Source organism: Zea mays, chromosome 1, assembly GCF_902167145.1.
Source record: "Zea mays cultivar B73 chromosome 1, Zm-B73-REFERENCE-NAM-5.0, whole genome shotgun sequence".
Classification (NCBI taxonomy): domain Eukaryota; kingdom Viridiplantae; phylum Streptophyta; class Magnoliopsida; order Poales; family Poaceae; genus Zea; species Zea mays.
In genome coordinates this window covers 89,490,795-89,514,112 of record NC_050096.1, presented here as the reverse complement: position 1 = coordinate 89,514,112, position 23,318 = coordinate 89,490,795, and the positions used below count along the sequence as shown (strand labels likewise).

The 23,318-nt window shown below is 47.6% G+C and overlaps 1 protein-coding gene across 2 annotated transcripts; it reads right to left on the bottom strand.

Annotated features, from left to right (window-relative positions):
• Nucleotides 1-1,659: 1,659 nt before the first annotated feature.
• On the bottom strand, nt 1,660-10,574 carry LOC100281186 (proline oxidase). 2 transcript variants are annotated; one of them, XM_035966606.1, is made up of 4 exons: nt 8,549-9,200; nt 8,208-8,448; nt 5,917-8,126; nt 1,660-1,977 (listed from the first exon to the last, which is right to left on the bottom strand). In XM_035966606.1, exons 3-4 carry the CDS (start codon nt 7,670-7,672, stop codon nt 1,922-1,924), a joined length of 1,812 nt encoding a protein of 603 aa, XP_035822499.1. In that variant the 5' UTR covers nt 7,673-8,126; nt 8,208-8,448; nt 8,549-9,200; the 3' UTR covers nt 1,660-1,921. The 2 variants fall into 2 exon arrangements, with proteins under 2 accessions (XP_035822499.1, NP_001147577.2); NM_001154105.2 differs by lacking the exon at nt 1,660-1,977 and adding an exon at nt 9,750-10,574 and having other exon boundaries at nt 7,915-8,126; nt 8,549-9,206.
• Between the last annotated feature and the right edge of the window lie 12,744 nt (nt 10,575-23,318).

The window sequence follows — 23,318 nt, the reverse complement described above, 5'->3', positions numbered from 1 at the left end:
CTTTGCCGAGTGCCTACTAGGGCTCTCGGCACAGAGACTGGCTGTGGGGTCCACTAGACCAGTCTTTGCCGAGTGTCGCCGTTGGCACTCGGTAAAGGATCCGTCACCGTCACTTGGCGCCGTGACGGTGACTTTTCTTTGCCGAGTGCCAAATGGCACTCGGCAAAGTCTTTGCCGAGTGCCCGACAAAAAGTACTCGGCAAAGAAGCTGTTGCCGATGTACAGTTCGCCGAGCGTTCTTTGCCGAGTGTTACACTCGGCAAAGGCTTTGCCGAGTGTAAAATAGCCTTTGCCGTGTGTTTAGAACACACGGCAAAGAAGCTGATTCCGGTAGTGTGTCTGATAATAGCCGAGCCCTCTACTATTATTTCTTTTAGTGTTTTTAAAAGATGTTTTGGCACCGTTTGGAGATACGACGTTATGCAGACGGTGATAGACTGAGAGGGATATTACGACGGCGACTCTTGGGACGAAACTAGAGTTAGAAATAAGGATGTATAAGAGTATGTATATATTTTGTTTGGGTATCACTGTATCAGGTTACTATCGGGCCTATAGCAAATTTTAGATTATGCCGTGTCATCTAGCTTGTCTCGAAGTAGCTAGAGCCACGTTTAGCACAACATATTTGCAGGTTTCAGCAGAAGCGGTACCAGTATTAGGACGTTTCTACAGCAGCTACCAACAGGACGTTTCCAATAGCAACTGTCAATAATAGAACGTTTCTACAGCAGTTCAATAACATGACATTTCTACAGCAGCTATCAACAGGACGTTTCTATATTAGCTTATCAGTTCAGCTACTGTCAATAGCTCTGGTTCCTTGGCATCCTTGCACCTAGTGCACGAACGCTGTGATGGACATCGTGGTTAATTGGCGATCCCCTGTTTCCCCAGGTGAAGAAAAAAAGGAACTCGATAGGCCACGCGGCAAACCACAGCGCGCGCGCGAATGTATGAAGTACGTCGATATGAGTCGATAGGAACATAATATATGGTGCAAACTAAGTCCTCTATGTAACCATGTAAACTTTTAATATAGGCTACATGATATTAATCTATGGGAGCACGCGAGAGAGTGAGATGGATATTTGCAAAAGTGTGATTAGGAGTAGGCGGCTAAGTGCAAAATTATTCACGTACTCCCGCACGTTTCCTTGGATCAACATCATATGGTCCAGATTAAAAGTTTGCATGGTTACACGAAAGGGTTGGTTTACACCCCCGTGAGTCGATAACCTAAAAATAGTTAGTACTATAGATGACCAATAAGTACGAGGCTCGTGAGCCTGGCACGAAGCCCGCTGTTTGGGCTCGATCCAAGCCCGGCACGACCCGGTTCTATACGGGCCTTAGCCGGCCAGACACGAATAAACGGGTCGGGCCCGGACAGGAAAAGCACGGTGGCTGGCCCGGCACGGCCCGTTTACCTCTAAGCCCGTTAAACCCGTTTTTTGAATTAAATCCTGTCGACCCGCTTAGCCCGTTTTTCGGTCCGTTTTTTACGTGCTTACCGAGCCGGACCGGCTCTTTTAGGCCCGCTGCGGGCCGGACTAGAACAGAGAAAAGAGCCCGTGGGTTTAAATGGGCCAGCCTGATTTCTAACTATGCCTAGTGGATCAGGCCCAAAACAGGCCCGGCTTCATCGGACTCGAGTCGGACGGCCAGTTTGATCATCTCTTTTTTTAGATAATGGGAACCAAATCCCGACCTACATCAGCTGATGACGGCCGTCCACACACCCCAACAAAAGGTACCGAAACAACGCCACATTTGGCCACAAAACCCAAACGCAGTTGGGAGAATAGACAAACATCACATAGTTAATCTATTACAGAAGGTCCAACCATGCGTCGAGAAGACTTGCATCATCGATGTCTCCAAAAGTCTGCAGGCCTCCCTCATGCTTCTAGTGTCCACTTTATGCCTTTGAAGCATCCCCCAGAAACGACACCAGTAAGTTCCTCGGAAGAGTACCTGTAAATAAGTTTGGATAGGAGATTTATTAAAAACCACATCGTTTCTACTTAGCCACAACGCCCAACAAATAGCTATAGCGCCCACATATATCTTAGCTTTAACATTAGGGTGAAACCCCTGAAGCCAAGAAGAACACATATCTTCTATACTAGTTGGTTCTCTAATGCCAAATGTAAAATATACCGTTCGCCATAGAAATCTCGCATAATGGCACTGGAAGAAAAGATGTTGAATAGTTTCATCTTGTGGACAGAAAACACATTTTTTTGATCCTGACCAATTTCTCTTGGCAAGGTTATCTTTAGTTAAGGTTACCCCTTGTCTTAAGAACCAGAAGAAGATCTTGATCTTTAAGGGGAGTTTTAGTTTCCAGATGAGGCCATCCTGCCGTACTTGTCCGTTCCCAATCAATGCCGCATACATAGACTGAGTGGAGAACAACCCGTTTTGATGAAGGCTCCAACGAAAACTATCTCTTGCCTGGTTCAACGTCGTATCCACTACTAGGCTGACTAAGGTATGCCATCTCTCCAAATTAGCACCATGTAAGCCTCTCCTGTAGGATACATTGAGAGGTACAGACCCTAGCACATTGGCCACAGTAGCATTTTTCCGCTGCACTAGGTTATATAGGCTCGGGAATCTATGCTGGAGCGAGAAATCCCCTAGCCATTTGTCCTCCCAAAACCTTGTGTCCTGTCCGTTGTTAACTCGGAATATCCCATTCGCAAAGAAGATATCCTTCACTTTCATCAAACCCGACCAGAAGTGGGAATCTCCTTGTTTCCGAACCACTTGACCAAGGGTTTTATTCCCTAGATACTTCCTTCTAAGGATCTGTTGCCATAAACCCTCCTCGTTTATCAGCTTGAACAACCACTTACTCAACAGGCATTTATTCTGAATATCAATATTCTTAATTCCCAGGCCCCCAGTGTCCTTGGGCTGACAAAGAATATTCCATTTAGTAAGCCTGTATTTCTTTTTTTCCTGGTCCGATTGCCAAAAGAACCTAGATCTCAGGTAATCCATTTTCCACAAAACCTTACGAGGGACCTCAAAGAAGGACATCATATATAATGGGAGACTAGACAGTACTGAATTGATTAGAACTAGCCGCCCTCCGGACGAAAGGTGCTTGCCCTTCCAACTACTCAGCTTTTTCTCAATGCGTTCGAGTACACCGTTCCAATCAGCGTTACTCAGTTTCCTATAATTCATAGGAATGCCTAGGTACTTGAATGGATATGTCCCCATTTTGCATCCGAACAGCTGAGCATACTGACTCTCACATTCTTTAGCGGCTCCAAAGCAGAATACCTCACTCTTATGGAAATTGATCTTGAGACCTGACAATTGTTCGAAAGCGCATAGAATGAGCTTAAGATTACAGGCTTTCTCATAATCATGATCCATAAATAGTATGGTATCATCTGCATACTGGAGAATGGACAGCCCCTCATCAACCAGGTACGGAACCACCCCTGTGATCTGACCCTCTCTTTTGGCCCTGTTTATTAATACTGCCAGCATGTCAGCAACAATATTAAACAAGGTAGGAGAGAGGGGGTCCCCTTGTCTTAATCCTTTCTTAGTTTGGAAGTTATTACCCACCTGGTCATTTATCTTAATGTTAACATGACCTTTCTAGGTAAAAGCCTTGACCCAATCGCACCATTTTTCCGAAAAGCCTTTCATGTTTAAAGTTTGTTTCACAAAGGACCATCGAACTTTGTCGTATGCCTTTTCAAAATCCACCTTAAACACCACCCCGCTCTGCTTTTTCCGGTGCATCTCATGAAGAGTCTCATGAAGGACCACGACGCCTTCCATGATGTTGCGCCCGGGTAAAAAAGCAGTTTGGGTTAAACTAATAACTTTATGTGCAACTTTTGTCAATCTATTCAAGGCAGCCTTTGTGAATATTTTGAAACTCACGTTCAGAAGACATATAGGTCTATACTGTTCTATCCTAATTGCCTCACTTAATTTCGGAAGCAAAATTATTGTTCCAAAATTCAAGCTGTGCAACGGAAGACAGCCCTTACTAAAGTCTTCGAACAGAGCCATCAAATCATCCTTGATGGTTTCCCAGAAAATTTGATAAAATTCTGCCGGAAAACCATCCGGCCCTGGAGCTTTGTTGTGCTCCATCTGAAAAATTGCACCCTTAACCTCTTCCATGGTAAAATCAGCAGTAAGACTATCATTCTCCTCATCCGATATCTGAGGAATATCATCTATTCGCTCATCATTAAGATGAAAATTGGAATCCTCAGCCGGCCCGAACAGGTTTTTGTAATAAGAAGTGATGTGTTTCTTAAGCTCAACATCCCCACTTATTACTTCGTCCCCATCCAGCAATTTATAGATTCTCGTCTTCCTGTGTTTACCATTAGCCACCAAATGAAAGTATTTCGTATTTGCATCCCCTTCCAATAAACCTTTTGTTTTCGCTCTTTGGTACCATTTAACTTCTTCTTCTCTCAACATCGCAGCTAATCTGTTACGGAGAAAGTTTCTCATGTCTACCTCTTGAGTGGAGAGAAGACCTGTTTCCGCTTTCTTGTCTAAGATATCAAGTCGACCCAACACCTCTTTCTTTTCTTTTTTATTGGATCCACTCGTATTCTTAGCCCAACCCCGCAAATATTGCCTCAGTTTCCTCAGCTTATTCTGCCACCTCACCAAGGCCGAGGCCCCCCCATAATCCCTTGACCAGATTTGTGAGACCATTTCCTTAAAGCCATCGCGAAGCAACCATCCTAGTTCAAACTTGAACTCGGGTTGTGCAGTGGCCATTGGGTTGTCTCCAAAACTTAGAATCAAGGGAGTGTGGTCAGAAATATCCCTGGAATGTGCAGTCACAGTGGCTCTCGGGAATTTTAGTTCCCATTCGGTTGAAACTAAAATACGATCCAGCTTCTCATATGTGGGAATATCTCTTGAGTTTGCCCAAGTGAATTGTCTACCCGACAATTCAAACTCTCTCAAACTCAAGCCATCTATTACCGCATTGAAGAGAAAAGGCCATCTTGTGTTAAAATTGTTGTTATTCTTATCTGCCGACTTCCTAAGCAAGTTAAAATCCCCCCCAATGAGGATCGGCTCAGAAACATGGCTGGTCATGTTAACCAACTCGGCAAGAAAGGCTTCCTTAAAATTATCTTGTGCAGGGCCATAGACGCTCACCAGTGCCCATTTGAAACCATCACTTTTATTACGCAATAAAGACTTAACGTAAAAATCACCCTCATCAATCGACCCAATGTCGTAAACATTAAGGTCTATCCCCAACACCATACCACCCGACCTGCCCCTCGGCTCCTTGCAATGCCAAAGAAAGTCTTTACCGGCACACAGGTTTTTAAGGAACACATCCGAAAAATCCTTTTTCCCGGTCTCAGACAAAGCGATGAAACTAAGATTAAATTCCTTAGTTAAATCAGTCACGAAACGATGCTTTTTTGGGTCTCTAAACCCATCACAATTCCAGAACACCCCTTTCATTTTGCTGTATGTTTTTTTTCTTTTTCTTGCCCTTCCTAGGCCGACCCAGCTTCACCCTACCACTATGTGAGGGCTTACTAAGAGACACTGAATCACCTGATTTTTGCCAATTTGAATTATTGACAAAATCTATATCCAGAAGCTCTTCCATTATTTCCCCACATAGATTATGAAGCATGAGTGGGTCTATCTCATCTTCTTCTTCTATCGTTTCCGGTTCAGTAGCAGTTATAGCAATTCCATCTTTCCCTCCATCAGGCTCAACCCTATTCGAGTACAACTTACTAATCACATCAATCGAAGCAGCAATCTCCCCACCATTGCCCCCTAATGAGATTCCAATGCTACTAAGGTTTGCTACTGCCGTATCTATGGGAATGTTAAAAACTTTATCAAAAATTGGAACATTAAAAACATTACACATACCTCCATTCCTTTCAGTTTTCAGGCGCTCCGCCCGGGCAAGCGAATGCTCATCCGTTGTACAAGATCTCCTCTTGCGACCAGATGGCAGCTCAGTCTCCGGGATCGCCGCAAGGCGCTCAACCCTGGCGGCCCTAGTCTCCATTTCCGGTGTACCTGAAACCATGAAATTATCCACCATCGGCTCTAGCACAGCATCCACGGCCATCCCCTGATGCTCATCCATGAGCTCAGTAGGTGCGAACGCCTGTAGCTCACTGGCCGTGTGTGTCTCATGGCTGACAACCAGGTTGTGGTTACCACCATCAGCCCCACCGTTAACATCCTCCTTCTGGACCTGACCGCCATCGGCCTTGCTGCCATTCTCATTTTTCTCCTCCGAACTGTTCTCTGGCCCATTCTTGTTTCGATCGGCCTTCCCTTTGGGATCACCCAAATTATCCTTATCTTTCCTGCTGCCTTCTTCTCCGTCCTGATCAAAAGCAAGCGGCACCGGGACCCCATCCACCAGGTGCCTCTCCACCCAGTAATGCACTTCATAAATAACTCTGTTGATCTCCACCTCACCAGCAGAGGGGACTGCTTCTGGATCAATTACACCCACCATCATCCGACAGATGTCGTGCTTCCGGAAGAATACCATGTCAACCTCCACAGTGGTGCCAAGCGTAGACCCAACTCCCCAAATATGTGGATAAGTGCATAGTGCCGACGGTAGACCATCAAACTGTATCCAAACGTCAGTAAGAGTGGCCTTCACTCGACCCCCGGATGAACTAGCCTTGAACTCAAGAATTGCCTTCTGAGACTTAGTCTGGACCGGACCCCATTCGATCATCCTTTGCAATTCCGCTGCTGCAGGAAAGGAAGTCCGAAACACCTTTGGGGTGATTTGATCCACGTACCATGGACCAAGTCCGGGTAGCAGCCTTTCCAGCTCTCGAATCACATTGTCCAGGCTAATACACCCCTCCACCACTTGTATTATTGCCAACCTGTTCTCATTGCTACCCTTAGTGAGCTTCTTGTTGGAGGGGATGTGAAAGAAACCGCCATTTTTTATGGCAAAACCAGCTGGGATAGCATGCACCTTAGGAGCGTTGAACACCGGACATTTCAGCTTGATATGGGTGTCAGTACCACATACTTCGCAGAATAACTCCGCTGTACACTCGCTCATCACGTGGCCTTTCCCGTAACATCTATGGCAGTACCCCTTGCTATTCAGCTTGCCCTCCTCCTTGGTACCTTCCTTCTCCTTGTTCACAGTATTCTTCTTCTCTCCCTTTGCCGACGCTGAAGGAAGGAGTGGTCCAGCATTTGCACTCACCTGCTTGTGATCGACGGCCCTGGGCTCCCCAACAGCCATCTCAGCATTCATACCTTGCAGAGCAGTGAGTGCCTGCTGGAGAATCGTTGCCAGTCCCGCCTGGTCGCTAACACCAGCCGGGACGATCGTACCACTCGACGAACCGTGCCCAGCCGAGTTCACTGCTGGCGGCTGGGGAAAGCAGGAACCGTCACCAACTGTCCGCGGTCTCTCCTCACCTCTTCCGCCTGCTGACAGATGAGCACCACGACCTTGGCCTGGCCGCGCCCAAGTTCTCCCCCTGGACTGATGCCTTCCGCCCCCATAACCAGCACGGAATTGGTTCGGGCCGCTGTACTGGAAGCCTTGACGCGGCACACCTCTTCCGGCTCCAACACCACTGCCTCGACCTCCTTGCGTCGCCTGCTGGGACTCATCGCGATTCTCCATGCCTGGCTCCGGAAGCGCCCTGACCGAATCCGCGTAAGAACGACACCCTAAGGCGCAGTAGTTTGTTTTGGGGGCACGCCGCAGGTCGGGAATTGGAAGAGCTCTATCGAAAAGAGTCGCAAGGCCTTTCGGAGGCTTGTATGGCTCATTTCGAATATTGCTTCTCGCTAACCCGTCACCAGCTGGGCCCACCAACGATTGCACTGCCCTGGGGCTATTCGCTTGCTTGGACTAGCTAGTACCGCGAACACTATTTCATTCATTCGATTATTATTCAAGAAAGCCCCGGATACATCAATGTGAAGACCGTTGAAGGGTGTATTTACAGCTTCTAGCCTTTAGCTCGTCCTTGTCCCAGTCCCAGCTTCACGGTCGACCTCCACACACACAGGCTCGACAAGCACTTCACTCACGTCCCGCCACCATGGCCTTGACCCTCCTCACCAACTCCTTCCTGCACCGGTCGAGCCAAAAAGAATCAGATCACAGTTCTCATATCAATGGAAGATTGATTCACATATTCTGCAGGCCGTACCGGAGCAGCTGCCTGTCGAAGGAGGAGGCGGAGAGGAGGCCCCTGTTCTCCTCGGCGCGCCTGATGAGGTAGGGGATGATCTGCTCCACCGGCCCGTACGGCAGGTACTTGCTGACCTGGAACCCGGCGTTGCGGAGGCTCAGCGACAGCCCGTCCGCCATGCCCATCAGCTGCGCGAATTGCAGGTTGCGGTCTCCCTTGGGGATCCCCAGCTCCTGGGCACGCGCCGCCGCGAGTTGGCCTAGTAGGATCAGCAAGGAACACACGACCACCGTATCCCATCAGTAACCAGTTGTGCAGGAAGACAGGACGAGGGGTTTGCGGCGCGGGCAGCCAGCTACCTGACTCCACGTTGTGGGTGGCGAGCATGACGGAGGCGGACCCGCGGCGCACGCGGTCGAGGAGGAAGGCGGCGCAGCCGTTGTAGCAGTCGTGGGTCTCCTGGATGCTGCCGTGCACGGGCGACGGCACGCCGAGCGCGGCCGCGAGCCGGGCCTCGCGGGTCAGGTACGCGCCGCGCACGACCTTGAGCCCCAGGCGCACGCGCTCCCGCTCCGCGCCGCGCACCATGGCCTCCAGCCGGTCCCGCGCGTCGCGGAGGTACGCCTGGATGGTGCCGTGCACGATGGGTCGCCCGCCGTCCGCCGCGCCGGCGTCGTTGAACGCCAGCGCGCCCACCAGCGTGAAGTAGTCGATGGCCGGCTGCACCGTCGCGTACTCCGCGTCCACCAGCAGCGGGATGCCGTGCTCCGCGCACCGCGCGCACACCGCCAGCAGCCGCGAGTGCGCCAGCTGCAGCTCCCTCTCCTCCTCCGCCGTCAGCGCCGCCGGCTCCGACGCGGTCAGGTGGAGCGGGCTCGAGTCAGACAGCACCGGGAAGGAGTGCGTCTTCCACGGCAGGCTGAACGACGGGTGCTTCTTCTGCCAACGCAGCAGGTCGCTCGCCTTCTCCAGCAGCGCGATCGGGCAGAGCGCCGTGATCTTGATGCACACGCTCGCCTGCACAGCAACGACCCACACAATCACAAATTTACTCTGTATTTATCTAAGGAGTAAAGTAACACATAACCTCTAACTCCTTTTTTGCGTTCATATAAAAAACTAAAAACGGGCTAGAAACGCAAAATCTCTGAGGTTTGACGCAGCGACTAGGAACGTCTAAATAAAGATAATAAGGAGTCCGTTCCGGCCGTGCCGTGTCGTGTTGTAGGGTTTTGGTGTGTGAGTTTGAGGCTGAAACGAGCGGCTCAGACAACGCAAGCGTGACATGCTAAAAATAAATAAAAAAAACAGCAGTCGGTTTTAGGGCCCACGAGCAGTGACCGAATCAGCGCCAGCTAGCTAGACAGGCGGGCGATTCACTAGGCAGGCAGGCTACTGCGAGAAGATTCCCACGGGATCCGGGGGTCCACTCGCGCAGACAGGAGATTCCGTCCGACGTGGCAGCGTCCCGTCCCACCGCCATGCAAGCCACGGTCCACGGAGGAAAATTGCAGAGAGGCGGAACGGAACGGGAAGCGTAAGCGGGTGACTCTGACTCACCGAGCCCGGAGGCAGCGAGGCGGCGACGTCGACGGCGGAGACGAACCCGGCGGCGTTGCGGTCGCAGGCGTGGCCGTCCTCCGCGTCCTCGATCCCGTAGTCGAGGATCCCGCCCATGCCCCCGCGCCAGAGGCGGCGCACGACGGCCGCGGCCTCGTCGGCGGTCTCGCCCGCGCAGAAGTGGCGGTACGCCGTGGCCCTGGCCGCGGCGCGGCCCAGCGCGCTGCCGGCCACCGCCGGCGACCGCAGCGCCGCGGTGGCGGCGTCCACGAGCGGGCCCACGGACAGCGCCTGCAGCGCGGCGAGCGTGCGCAGCAGCGCCGACGTCGGCTCCCCCGCGAACAGGCGGCCGGTGTCCTCGAACTGCAGCGGCCTCACGGACGACGCGGGCGCCGGTGGCAGCGGCACCGCCTGGTGGGAGCGGGCGGCGATCGCCTCGCCGGCGGCCGCGGCCGCGACCGCCTCCTCCGGGAGCTTGGCGGCGGCGAAGGTGGACAGCGCGCGCTTCGTTGCACGGGAGGCGATGGCCATGGAAGGACGGGCCTTTGCCGGACCGAGCGCAAGCGAGGGGAACGTAGAGCGGCGGCGCTTTCTCAGGGACGAGAGGGAGAGAGAGAGAGAGAGAGAAGAACACGGTTGCGGTGTGCAAACTACGACGCAGGCAGGCAGGCAAGGCAGGAGGTGGAGGATGCTTGCGTAACGTTGCGATGAGATGGAATGGAATGGAACTCAGCCCCGGCGCGGCGACTTATATAACCAGGAAAAGGGCAACGGAAAGTAGAGGGCGGCTGTTTTCGTGAAGGTCCTCGAGGAAGCGGAGTCCAAGATTGGAGGAAGCGGACTCTGCTCCTCTTTTATAGCAAGGCCTAGGCCACCACGTACGGAGAGCTTGGGGGAAACCGTCAAGAAATCGGAAATGAGCTGGAAAATCAGGCGGGAGAGGAAGGGAGAGAGAGAGAGAGAGGAGGATTCAAGAGAGACGCGCCGTGAGTCAGCTCTGTCGGAGCGCAGCGAGGACGGGAAGAGACAGCTAGCGGGCCGCATGGCGGCATGGGCGCGCGCGAGATCGCAGCGGACTCGGCTGACGACGCTGATGCCCCGGCCCCAAGATCGGTCGGTCCGACGGCACGCAGGTTGCCGTGGGGAGTTTGACTAGTGATGACGCGGATCCCGCGTGGAGAGATCAGCGCGCTGCTCTGCCTCTGCCTCTGCTCTCTCCATCACACGCTTGGCTTTCAGCCCCTGCACGCTTCTCTCTCCCGCCGCCAACAACGTCTCGCCGTTCGTACGCCGGAGACCCCTGGATCCAGCATCGTGCCGCGATACTGGCAGCCAGGGACAGCCTTCGTTCAGCTGTCGGAGCTCTGCGTGTTACTGTAGTATTTTTTACTGCAGCGTTCGGACCTGATGGTGCTGTGCTGCCTGCTACTGCTAGTGCCAGCAGATGACGCGGCTCCGTCGACGGCCGCAGCATTAGCAAGGATAGTAGTGTGGTATGACTTCAAGTGCACCACGCACCCACACGCGACGTCGGCCCGGGATTAATAATTCTACGCTTGATCAACGAGTCTTTGCCGACTGATCCCCCTTCCCGCGTGATCAAGCTAGCGCGGGGGTAACGTGGTCTGACTAAGCTGTGCGAAGGCAGGAATACCCAGAAAAGGACAGATTTGACTGCGGTGAAGAATATGCAGTGGGAATATCTTGGATTCCTTTTCCAATGGAATAGTGGGTTTTTTTTTTTGAGGGATGTGGGGGGCGAAAGCCGAATGGAATAGAGCTGGCTACAGCCGATAAAGTTGCATTCGATTCAATCTTACGGCTGTCGTCTAAGACGGTAGTTGTACGTACCATCGGAACCTTCAGATGATGTTAGGCTAAAAATGCTCTCAGCCTCTCGTGCCTCAGTGGAATAGAGCTGGCTTCAGTGGGAATATGATAGAGAGAGGCATGTCTCTCTCTCTATCATCATCACGAAGCGAAAAATGCTCTCAGCCTCTCGTGCGGCTTTTCTGCTGCTGCTGCTAAGATGTTTACGGAACATTTGGTGTGGACATCGTTACATGGTACCATTTGGTTCAAATATTTGTAACGTAATGGATAAGTGATAACGTTAAATCATATTTGTTTTAAGTTAACTGTAATCAGATATCATACTAAAAATTGATACCGGACTATTCAAATTTGTTACCGCCTGCAATCGAGTGTAAACCATTACCATTACCCTTTACGTTACATTTCGTGAACCAAACAGCACCATAGATATTATGAATTTATGATCGCTCGGACGAGCTATACGCGGGTCGCGGATAGCATCAAATGCCAATGAAGCATCTGGCCGTTGGACACGGCCATTAATCAATCGTCTTTACTTATATCCCCTTCTTTCGTCGGAGGAAAATCATGCCAAATGGTTCGTACTGTATCGTGCCTTGACGTGCAGCTTGCCCATACCAGCGCGCAAGATTCCAACAAGAATCCTTCCATTCAAAAAAAAAAGGGGAGAATATTCCAGCCAGGCCAGCACAACACCGACTGAAAATCGTACTAGTGCAGTACTCCCTCGAGGCCTCGACGGCCGACCAGCCCCGCGGTCACTCCAGACCTCCAGAAACAGCGGCAGCCCAGCCCAGCCAGCGTACGTGAAATGAAAAATTGCAAGCGCGAGAACCACCTGCGGTTCCGTGCGCTGCGCCCATGCCCAGACAGCTAGCGCGCGCGGCTGTGGACAGCCGTGCAGCGCGCTGAAAGGGTAGCCATGCAGGTGGGATAGATTCGGACCGCATCCGTGTGAATATTTACCATATTTTAATTCAAATACTGTTCCTCTAAATAGTATCGAATATGTAAAAAAATAGATAGTTTGGATTTAGATTCACACTCGGATACTTACTTAATTTGGTTGGAATATAGCGCCATAAGGAGTATCGGTTTGTTTTATTGATGAATTTCTAGTTGATAAAAAAACATATTAGAAGCAAATTGTGAACATAATACATAGATATCTTATGACCACATTCATTAATGTATATATATATAATTATATGTCATGCTTATAAATATATGTCATACTTTAAAATAAAAGGTTGCAAAATCTTCTTAAACTTCTTCCATATCATGCTTTTGTCATCAAAATATTATCCGTGTCGAATTTTGGGTTTTTAGCCATATTTGCATATTCTTTTACAATTTCCATAGATAGGCATCGTGTAATACATTTAATTGATATACAATAGTAAATTTGCCATTTCCAAAATGAAATGAAATACCCTATATGAATGTGCGCGCCAAAATGTAAATACTGATGAAATTAATCTGTATAGTGTGGACTGGATACTTGTAGTTGAATGCATATGAAACATAGTTGAGAGCACCTTGGGGGATTTGTTGCCCAAGCATAGTCCTTAGGCTTGGCCCTCTACTCACATATTATTGATAGAGAACAAATCCAAGCATGTGAGAGAGATTACTACTGAGTTGCGTTAAGTGACACTTGGTGGTTGAGTTGCAAGCCTGTGGTGCTTGTTATCTTGGAGGTTGCTGCATCCTATATAGCTTAGAGGTTGTGGCTCTATGTAAGTCCACGCAAAGTTATGAGTGGCTTCAGAGAAGGCTTTCTGAGGGGTACCATGCTCACCCAACGAAAGACGTGAACAACAACACTGATAGAGCGAGGTGTGAAGAGCGGCAAGTGGATCGACCAGATCTAGTGCTAGAGCTCATGTATGAGCACTGCATTGAGAGAGTATGACTTGCGGGTCGCCACTAGCAAGAGGATCGACTACAACCTTAGGCTTGCCTCAATGAGGGGAAAATAATTAACATGTCAAACCTTAGAAGAAAAATCATCGTGTCAATATTTTTCGTCCTAATAGTTTGCAACTCCCTAACTCTCTTGTGCATTTACTTTCTTGTGATTTTATTGCTTCCTAAGTTTTCCAAATTCACTTATAATATTGCTCTTAGTCTAATTTTTATCTTGAAAAAACAATCAAGTGAAGAGGACTTTATCTCTTCTTCTACCTCTCAAACTTAGTTAGTTTTGCGCTAACCCATAACTTTGGACCAAGTTTGTGGTTTAAGTTGTGTTTTTGTAGGATCATATGTTCACCCCTCTAGGTGTTCTCATGAACCAAGACTCAAGAACATAGCAACACATTCTTCTCTTTTGCACTCTCACAAGGCACTATCACAATTCAGACATGAATGGCTATCTCTATGCTTAGTCCACACTTTTGTGGCACTTGGAGGCTTTGATCTTTTAGGAGTGTTGCTCTAGTGTATTAGAGTTGTTCCTCAGTTCTTATGTATTGAATGGTTTGATTGTGGGTGGTATTTATAGTCCCCAACCAACCACATAGCAGTTGGGAAGGAGGTGCTACATCATAACTTGTATACAATATTTAACATCAACGATAATATTATTTTGTCGTACAATTTTTCTTTATATGATACCATTGAGAGTTTACTATGACTTCGGTCCGAATTTTGGCTCCTCCACTATCCATACTTTTTTGTCCTTGTTAGTTATCAGGGAAAAAATGCGACTTTGTAACAGATTTAGGCATAACTATAACAAAAGCCATCAGTGTCAATTTAGAAAATTATATGACGAATATTAGTACAAGATAGACGATGTATATCTATATCGATGTTCGAAGTTCAAAACTAGAGTGGATTCTAGGTCAGCAAACCACAGTTTTAGAAATCCAGTTATTAAGACAAAATCAACTTAAATAACTATAATCGAGAGAGTTTAAACTGCCGCTGCATTGCATTGCCGCTGCATTGCAGAGCTAGCGGGCCGCATGGCGGCATGGGCGCGCGCGAGATCGCAGCGGACTCGGCTGACGACGCTGATGCCCCGGCCCCAAGATCGGTCGGTCCGACGGCACGCAGGTTGCCGTGGGGAGTTTGACTAGTGATGACGCGGATCCCGCGTGGAGAGATCAGCGCGCTGCTCTGCCTCTGCCTCTGCTCTCTCCATCACACGCTTGGCTTTCAGCCCCTGTATGCTTCTCTCTCCCGCCGCCAACAACGTCTCACCGTTCGTACGCCGGAGACCCCAGGATCCAGCATCGTGCCGCGATACTGGCAGCCAGGGACAGCCTTCGTTCAGCTGTCGGAGCTCTGCGTGTTACTGTAGTATTTTTTACTGCAGCGTTCGGACCTGATGGTGCTGTGCTGCCTGCTACTGCTAGTGCTAGCAGATGACGCGGCTCCGTCGACGGCCGCAGCATTAGCAAGGGTAGTGTGGTATGACTTCAAGTGCACCACGCACCCACACGCGACGTCGGCCCGGGATTAATAATTCTACGCTTGATCAACGAGTCTTTGCCGACTGATCCCCCTTCCCGCGTGATCAAGCTAGCGCGGGGGTAACTGTTAGGATTTATGGGCTTGGCCCAATTAAGAATTTCTAATAAATCCCAGGAAAATCTCAAAAGCCCATATAAGTGGATGATAAAGGGATAGGTGGAACCAATAGCACCATATTGCTAGCTCTTATGGAATAGAGCTAACTTAAATATGGAAGCCACACTCACTCACCAAGTCATGGATGAGAGGAGAGAGTGTGGAGAGCCACACGTGCGCGCGCGCTCGCTCGCCTGGCCGGGGCGGAGGGCGCGGGCGCACGACATGCGCGTGAATGGTCCACCGAAATCCGGCCCCCCCCCCTTGCGGGGGCGCGGCTACCTTTTGCCGTTTGATTTTTTGGTTTCTTGGCTGTTACGCTTATCCTAACCGATCGCTATAAAATCTCAACTGATTGCGAGATTTTCGTGGGCGGATAAGCACGGGGTCGCGGACTCGGCCCTATAAAAGGAGCCCGGCAACCAGCCTCCAAATTATCCCAGATCCCAGTTCGCCTTCGTCTCTCTTCATAGCTGAGCCGCCTTTTAGTTCCCTTCGTCCCGACCGCAGAGGTGCATCTGCGATCAGGAGAGCAGGTCTCCGGAACCCTTGGTCTTCTAGATCCTGCACCGGGAGAGGGCGAATAAGGTTTTTGGGAAGCGTCTTCACGCGACTGCTCGTGATCTTCTGACATCGTCGACCCAGCTGATCCTGGCGCGCGCCAACAATCAGTAAGTCTAATCCGTACGCATCATCTGATTTGACTTTTATTTCAGTTCTTCTGATTTGGTCATGATTTATATTCGGAATTTAATTTGGAATTTGTCTAATTGTTCAACAATCCAAAAACCTTATTGTAGACAATTTCCTAGTTTTTCTATGGCTGCTTTTGCCGATGCGCTCAAGCCAGAAAAGTTCAATGGTATGCACTTTAAGAGATGGCAAGTCAAGGCCACGCTCTGGCTTACTGCTATGAATGTCTTCCATGTTAGTAAAGGCAGACCTGAGGGTCCACTGACTCCTAAACAGGAGAAAGAGTACGACCATGCCAATACTATGTTCACGGGAGCCGTTCTTAGCGCCCTTGTTGACCGTCTGGTTGATGCGAATATGCAGTACACAGACGGGAAAGAGTTGTGGGATGCACTTACTACTAAGTATGGTGCATCAGATGCTGGCAGTGACCTGTATATCATGGAGAGCTTTCATGATTATAAGATGGTTGATAATCGCTCTATTGTAGAGCAAGCTCATGAAATACAGTGTATAGCCAAGGAGCTCGACCACCTTAAGATAGTCCTTCCTGACCGATTTGTGGCTGGGTGCATTATTGCAAAGTTGCCTTCTACATGGAGGAACTTCGCCACAGCTCTGAAACATAAGAGACAGGAGATATCAGTTGAAAATCTGATAGCGTCTCTGGATGTTGAGGAGAAAGCTCGGGCAAAGGACACGGGATCTAAAGGAGGCGAGGGCCACTCCAGCGCCAACATGGTTCAGAAGAACCACAACAAGGGCAAAGGAAAGCCAAAATCTAACAAGCCCAACAAAACTACCAACTTCAAGAAGAAGAAGAAGAACAAGGCTGAATTGACATGTTTCGCATGTGGCGAGGCGGGTCATTTTGCCAAGGATTGTCCCGATCGAGCGGATCGCCGTGGCAAAAAGGGCAATGTCAACACAGTGGTCGCTAGCAATGAGGAAGACAAAGGGTATGATAATTTACCTTTCATCTTCTCAGTATTTCAATCACCTAGCTGGTGGCTTGATACTGGTGCTAATGTTCATGTGTGTTCTGACATTAACTTGTTCTCTTCTTATCAGGGCGCCCGGGATTCTTCCGTGCTAATGGGGAATGGGTCACATGCTTCTGTTCATGGCACTGGCACGGTGGATCTGAAGTTTACTTCGGGAAAGATCGTGCAGCTGAAGAACGTGCATCATGTCCCTTCTATACACAAGAATCTCGTTAGCGGAACCCTTCTATGTAGAGATGGGTTCAAGGTAGTTTTGGAGTCCAATAAATTAGTTGTGTCCAAGTCTGGACAATTTATTGGTAAAGGCTATGATTGCGGAGGCTTGTTCCGCTTTTCTTTGTTAGATTTCAATAATAAGTCTGTGAACCATATTTGTGCTAATGTTGATGATCTTGCGAGTATTTGGCATTCTCGTTTGTGTCATATTAATTTTGGCTCTATGTCTCGGCTTGCAACCATGAGTTTAATTCCGAATATCACCATAGTCAAAGGTTCTAAGTGCCATAGTTGTGTGCAGTCGAAGCAACCTCGAAAGCCTCATAAGGCTGCTGAGGAGAGACACTTGGCACCGCTAGAACTCATACATTCTGATCTTTGTGAGATGAATGGTGTGTTGACAAAAGGTGGTAAGAGATACTTCATGACATTGATTGATGATGCGTCTAGATTTTGCTATGTATACTTGCTTAAAACTAAAGATGAGGCTTTAGACTACTTTAAAATCTATAAGGCTGAGGTTGAAAACCAACTAGAGAGAAAGATCAAACGTCTTAGATCAGATCGTGGTGGCGAGTTCTTTCCCAAAGTCTTTGACGATTTCTGTGCAGAACATGGCATTATTCATGAGAGGACTCCTCCCTATTCACCCGAGTCAAACGGGATTGCTGAAAGGAAAAACCGTACGTTGACTGACCTGGTGAATGCCATGTTAGACACTTGTGGTTTATCTAAGGCATGGTGGGGGGAGGCAGTCCTGACTTCATGTCATGTTCTGAATAGAATTCCTATGGGCAAAGAAGAGAAAACCCCTTATGAGAAGTGGGTTGGGAGAAAACCATCACTTTCATACTTGCGCACTTGGGGGTGCATGGCGAAAGTCAATGTACCAATTAATAAAAAGCGCAAGTTTGGTCCAAGGACAGTGGATTGTAGAGATGGCAATGGGTACCCGCTACCCGAAACTCGGTGGGTTTTTGCTCTATTAGGGTATGGGTTTGGGTCAATTTCTTTACCCATGGGTTTGTTAATGGGTTCAAATGGAAACCCAACGGGTACGTGGGCATGGGTTTGTTCTTCCACTACCCATACCCGCAAACCCATGGGTTTTTAAAACCCGCCTTAAAATCAACATTACTTATAAATATGTCTCATAATATTATTAATTGAATATGTTCTAATTGAAATAAACTTCATGTAACAATTTTTAGGCTAAAATTAGTTATCACTTTTTCCTTTTATGCTAGCTTATTAATGTATTGATTGTCATTTACATGATGAATTATTTTTTATGTTGATGTTAGTGGGTATGGGAAACCCGTTGGTACCCGAAACCCGCATGGGTATGGGTTTGGGCAAAATTTTATACCTGTCACGGGTATGGGTTTTTTAGCGGGCGTATTTTATCTTCGCGGGTACGGGTTTGGGCAAGTAATACCCAGCGGGTTTTTACCCATTGCCATCTCTAGTGGATTGTGTCTTTCTTGGATATGCTTCGTGTAGCATAGCTTATAGATTTTTAGTAGTTAAATCTGAAGTTCCTGATGTGTATGTTGATACTATTATGGAATCACGTGATGCTACTTTCTTTGAGCATATATTTCCAATGAAAGACATTCATAGCAATTCTAGATACTCTTCTGAGATAATTCCTGAACATAATACACCTATTGAGAGTTTTGAACAGCCACATGAAATTGTCCTAGAGGAGGATGACAATGATGCTCCTAAAAGGAGCAAGAGACAAAGGGTTGAAAAATCCTTTGGTAATGATTTCATTGTGTACCTTGTGGACGATACTCCTACTACCATTGCAGAAGCATTTGCATCTCCAGATGCAGATGATTGGAAAGAAGCAGTTCATAATGAGATGGACTCCATTCTTTCAAATGGTACGTGGGAAGTCACTGATCGACCCTATGGATGCAAACCCGTGGGTTGTAAGTGGGTGTTTAAAAAGAAGCTCAAGCCTGATGGTACAATTGAAAAGTACAAGGCTAGGCTTGTGGCTAAAGGCTATACTCAGAAAGAAGGAGAAGACTTCTTTGATACTTACTCACCTGTTGCTAGAATGACCACTATTCGAGTACTACTTTCTTTGGCTGCCTCGTATGGTCTCCTTGTTCATCAGATGGATGTAAAGACAACTTTTCTTAATGGAGAGCTGGACGAGGAAATATATATGGAACAGCCTGATGGATTTGTAGTAAAGGGTCAAGAAAGCAAGGTGTGCAAGTTATTGAAATCTTTGTATGGTCTGAAGCAAGCACCAAAGCAGTGGCATGAGAAGTTTGACACGACTCTAACGTCTGCAGGCTTTGCCATTAATGAGGCAGACAGGTGTGTATATTATCGCTGTGGTGGGGGCGAAGGAGTTATATTGTGCTTATATGTTGATGATATATTGATATTTGGCACAAACATTGATGTGATCAATGAAGTCAAGTCTTTTCTATCAAAGAGTTTTGATATGAAAGATCTGGGAGAAGCTGATGTGATTCTAAACATCAAGCTGATTAAGGCAGATGGTGGGATTACTCTCTCGCAATCTCACTATGTTGAAAAGGTTTTGAAGCGATTCGGCTTCTCTGAGTGCAAACCTTCTCCAACACCTTATGATCCCAGTGTGACACTGCGAAAGAACAAGAGAATTGGTTTAGACCAATTGAGATACTCTCAGATTGTCGGTTCACTCATGTATCTTGCTGGTGCAACAAGGCCCGATATCTCGTTTGCTGTGAGCAAATTGAGTAGGTTCATGTCAAACCCCGGGACTGATCATTGGCATGCACTTGAGCGGGTTATGCGCTACCTGCAAGGTACAATGAGTTATGGAATTCACTATTCTGGTCAGCATGCAGTACTTGAAGGATATAGTGATTCGAACTGGATATCTGATGCAGACGAGCTTTATGCCACCAGTGGTTATGTCTTTACTATTGGTGGAGGTGCGGTATCATGGAGGTCATGCAAGCAGACCATTTTGACGAGGTCAACCATGGAAGCCGAGCTAGCTGCACTTGACACAGCAACCGTTGAGGCAGAATGGTTGCGTGAACTCTTGATGGACTTGTCGGTGGTTGAGAAACCAATACCAGCTATCCTTATGAACTGTGACAATCAGACAGTGATTGCTAAAGTGACGAGTTCTAAGGATAATGGAAAGTCATCAAGACATGTCAAAAGACGATTGAAGTCTGTCAGAAAGTTGAGAAACTCCGGAGTTATAAGTGTGACTTATATTTCAACAGATAAAAATCTGGCAGATCCTTTTACCAAGGGACTACCACGTAATGTGATAGAAATCGCATCGAGAGAGATGGGTATGAGACCCGAATAAAGTTGCCATGGTGGAAACCCAGTCTATGTGATCGGAGATCCCGTGAATTAGGTCCTGGGAAGAACAAGCCATTGGTGAACTGAGGAGAGTAACCTTTGACCCTCTCTAAGTAAAGATGCAATACTCTCAAATGCTGTAAGGCAGGTTGGCTTTGTGCCTTAATATGTTCTGTTGGCTTGTATTAGCGAAGATGTTGTCCTGCAGAACATTCTTTGAAAGAACACACCTATATGAGTTAGACTGTCTAACGTCGTAGTCTATGAGATTTGGGTGATCTCTAGTAAACTCATGAAGAGACCTTGGAGTACGACGTATATGCTCCACCCGAGAAGGGGACTACTGGTAGCCAAGTACTGGTCATGACTTCAAGTGAAACCCATTCACGCAAAACTTGCAATTCAAGACATAGTCCATTGTCCAAGTTGTGGGTTGGTGTAGCTTGGAGTTCTAGGCGGAAGTTCAACTTAACAGTCTCTGCTGAAAAACTAGTATATTAAACAGTAGTGAACAGTGGCGAAAACTGCAGATGGGCATTTGAGATCTGGTGGGGGATTGTTAGGATTTATGGGCTTGGCCCAATTAAGAATTTCTAATAAATCCCAGGAAAATCTCAAAAGCCCATATAAGTGGATGACAAAGGGATAGGTGGAACCAATAACACCATATTGCTAGCTCTTGTGGAGTAGAGCTAACTTAAATATGGAAGCCACACTCACTCACCAAGTCATGGATGAGAGGAGAGAGTGTGGAGAGCCACACACGCGCGCGCGCTCGCTCGCCTCGCCTGGCCTGGCCGGGCCGGGCTCCGGGGCGGGGCGGGGCGAAGGGCGCGGGCGCACGACATGCGCGTGAATGGTCCGCCGAAATCCGGCCCCTCGCCTTGCGGGGGCGCGGCTACCTTTTGCCGTTTGATTTTTTGGTTTCTTGGCTGTTACGCTTATCCTAACCGATCGCTATAAAATCTCAACTGATTGCGAGATTTTCGTGGGCGGATAAGCACGGGGGTCGCGGACTCGGCCCTATAAAAGGAGCCCGGCAGCCAGCCTCCAAATTATCCCAGATCCCAGTTCGCCTTCGCCTCTCTTCATAGCTGAGCCGCCTTTTAGTTCCCTTCCGTCCCGACCGCAGAGGTGCATCTGCGATCAGGAGAGCAGGTCTCCGGAACCCTTCGTCTTCTAGATCCTGCACCGGGAGAGGGCGAATAAGGTTTTTGGGAAGCGTCTTCACGCGACTGCTCGTGATCTTCTGACATCGTCGACCCAGCTGATCCTGGCGCGCGCCAACAATCAGTAAGTCTAATCAGTACGCATCATCTGATTTGACTTTTATTTCAGTTCTTCTGATTTGGTCATGATTTATATTCGGAATTTAATTTGGAATTTGTCTAATTGTTCAACAGTAACGTGGTCTGACTAAGGCCTTGTTCGTTTCCGTCGGATTGCACCCGGAATCGTTCCAGCTAATCAAAGTTTATATAAATTAGAGAAGCAATCCGGTTAAGAATCGTTCCGACCCACCAATCCGGCACAAACGAACAAGGCCTAAGCTGTGCGAAGGCAGGAATACCCAGAAAAGGACAGATTTGACTGCAGTAAAGAATATGCAGTGGGAATATCTTGGATTCCTTTTCCAATGGAATAGTGGTTTTTTTTTGAGGGATGTGGATGTGGGGGCGAAAGCCGAATGGAATAGAGCTGGCTACAGCCGATAAAGTTGCATTTTTCAAATTCTATCCACGGTTTACAAAACCGTTTTCTATACTAAAACCGTTACCCACCGATAACGGTTTACCGACGATAAACTGGTAAAAACCGACCGCTTGACCAATTTAAATCAAATTGAATTCGAACCGGTTTATCAGCGAAAAACCGGCGAAATCCGCTCTAAATCGCCGGTTAACCGCGAAACGAACCGGTATTTGCTGTTTTTTACTTTAAAAATGGAAATTTTTGACAAGATTTATTTATAGTTTGCTCAATTCACATTGCATAGTAAATATTAATTGATCCACATGACATGTGTTCACCATAATAACATATAACATACATATGCAACCAAAAACTTCAGTTCTCATGCAACAAACAACCAGCGAACTCGCAATACTCAAATACAAGTTATTTTACAACTCTCCAACGAGGCAACGACACATAGATCGACTTATTTCACAATACTCACATGTTTATCTCGAGTCATAGTGATAGTACTCAGGCATGTTGGAGGGATCATGATATTGTTCCAATCCGTTATAGTGATAGTAATAGGTTTATACAAAATATATGGGGTACTAATACCCGGTGGGTATTTATCCATTGCCATCTCTATGTGTGTTTGGTGTTTGTGTATTGCATGTGCATCTCACCAAGCGTTAGATTTTTCTCCTGATCAGCAAATCTTAAAAACACATATAGAAGAACTAGAGCTAAGGGTTCTAGATTGAGTCTTGTTTAGACGGATAGCCATCTTGGATAGGAAATAAAAACAAACTTAACCATTAAATGTCTAAACTGGACTTGAGCTACATGTTTATCTTCACATATAACATATAATATCTTCACATATAGCATATAATAGTAAACAAGACTAATATGACTAAATTGACAACTAAATACTCAGTTTTGGCATTAAATCTGGTTTTTCGGTAAAAATTGGCGGTTTACCGGTCCAAAAAAACGGTTTATCAATGGTTTTCGGTTTTTATGTTTTTTTCATTTTTTGAATTTATAACGAATTTTGGAAAAAAACCCGATGATTTACCGAAACCGCACCCAGTAGTTTCGGTAAACCGACCGGTTTTGTAAACCATGATTCAATTATACGGCTGTCGTCCAAGACGGTGGTTGTACGTACCATCGGAACCTTCAGATGATGTTAGGCTCATGTCTCTCTCTATCATCATCATCA

What these genes read in the sequence shown, in the direction of transcription:
- LOC100281186 (XM_035966606.1), bottom strand. Translation starts at nt 7,672, where the DNA reads ATGGAGAATCGCGATGAGTCCCAGCAGGCGACGCAAGGAGGTCGAGGC. An exon ending in GAAAACTGAAAGGAATGGAG is followed by an intron (nt 1,978 to 5,916) that starts GTATGTGTAATG and finishes ACTTATTTACAG; the next exon opens with GTACTCTTCCGAGGAACTTA.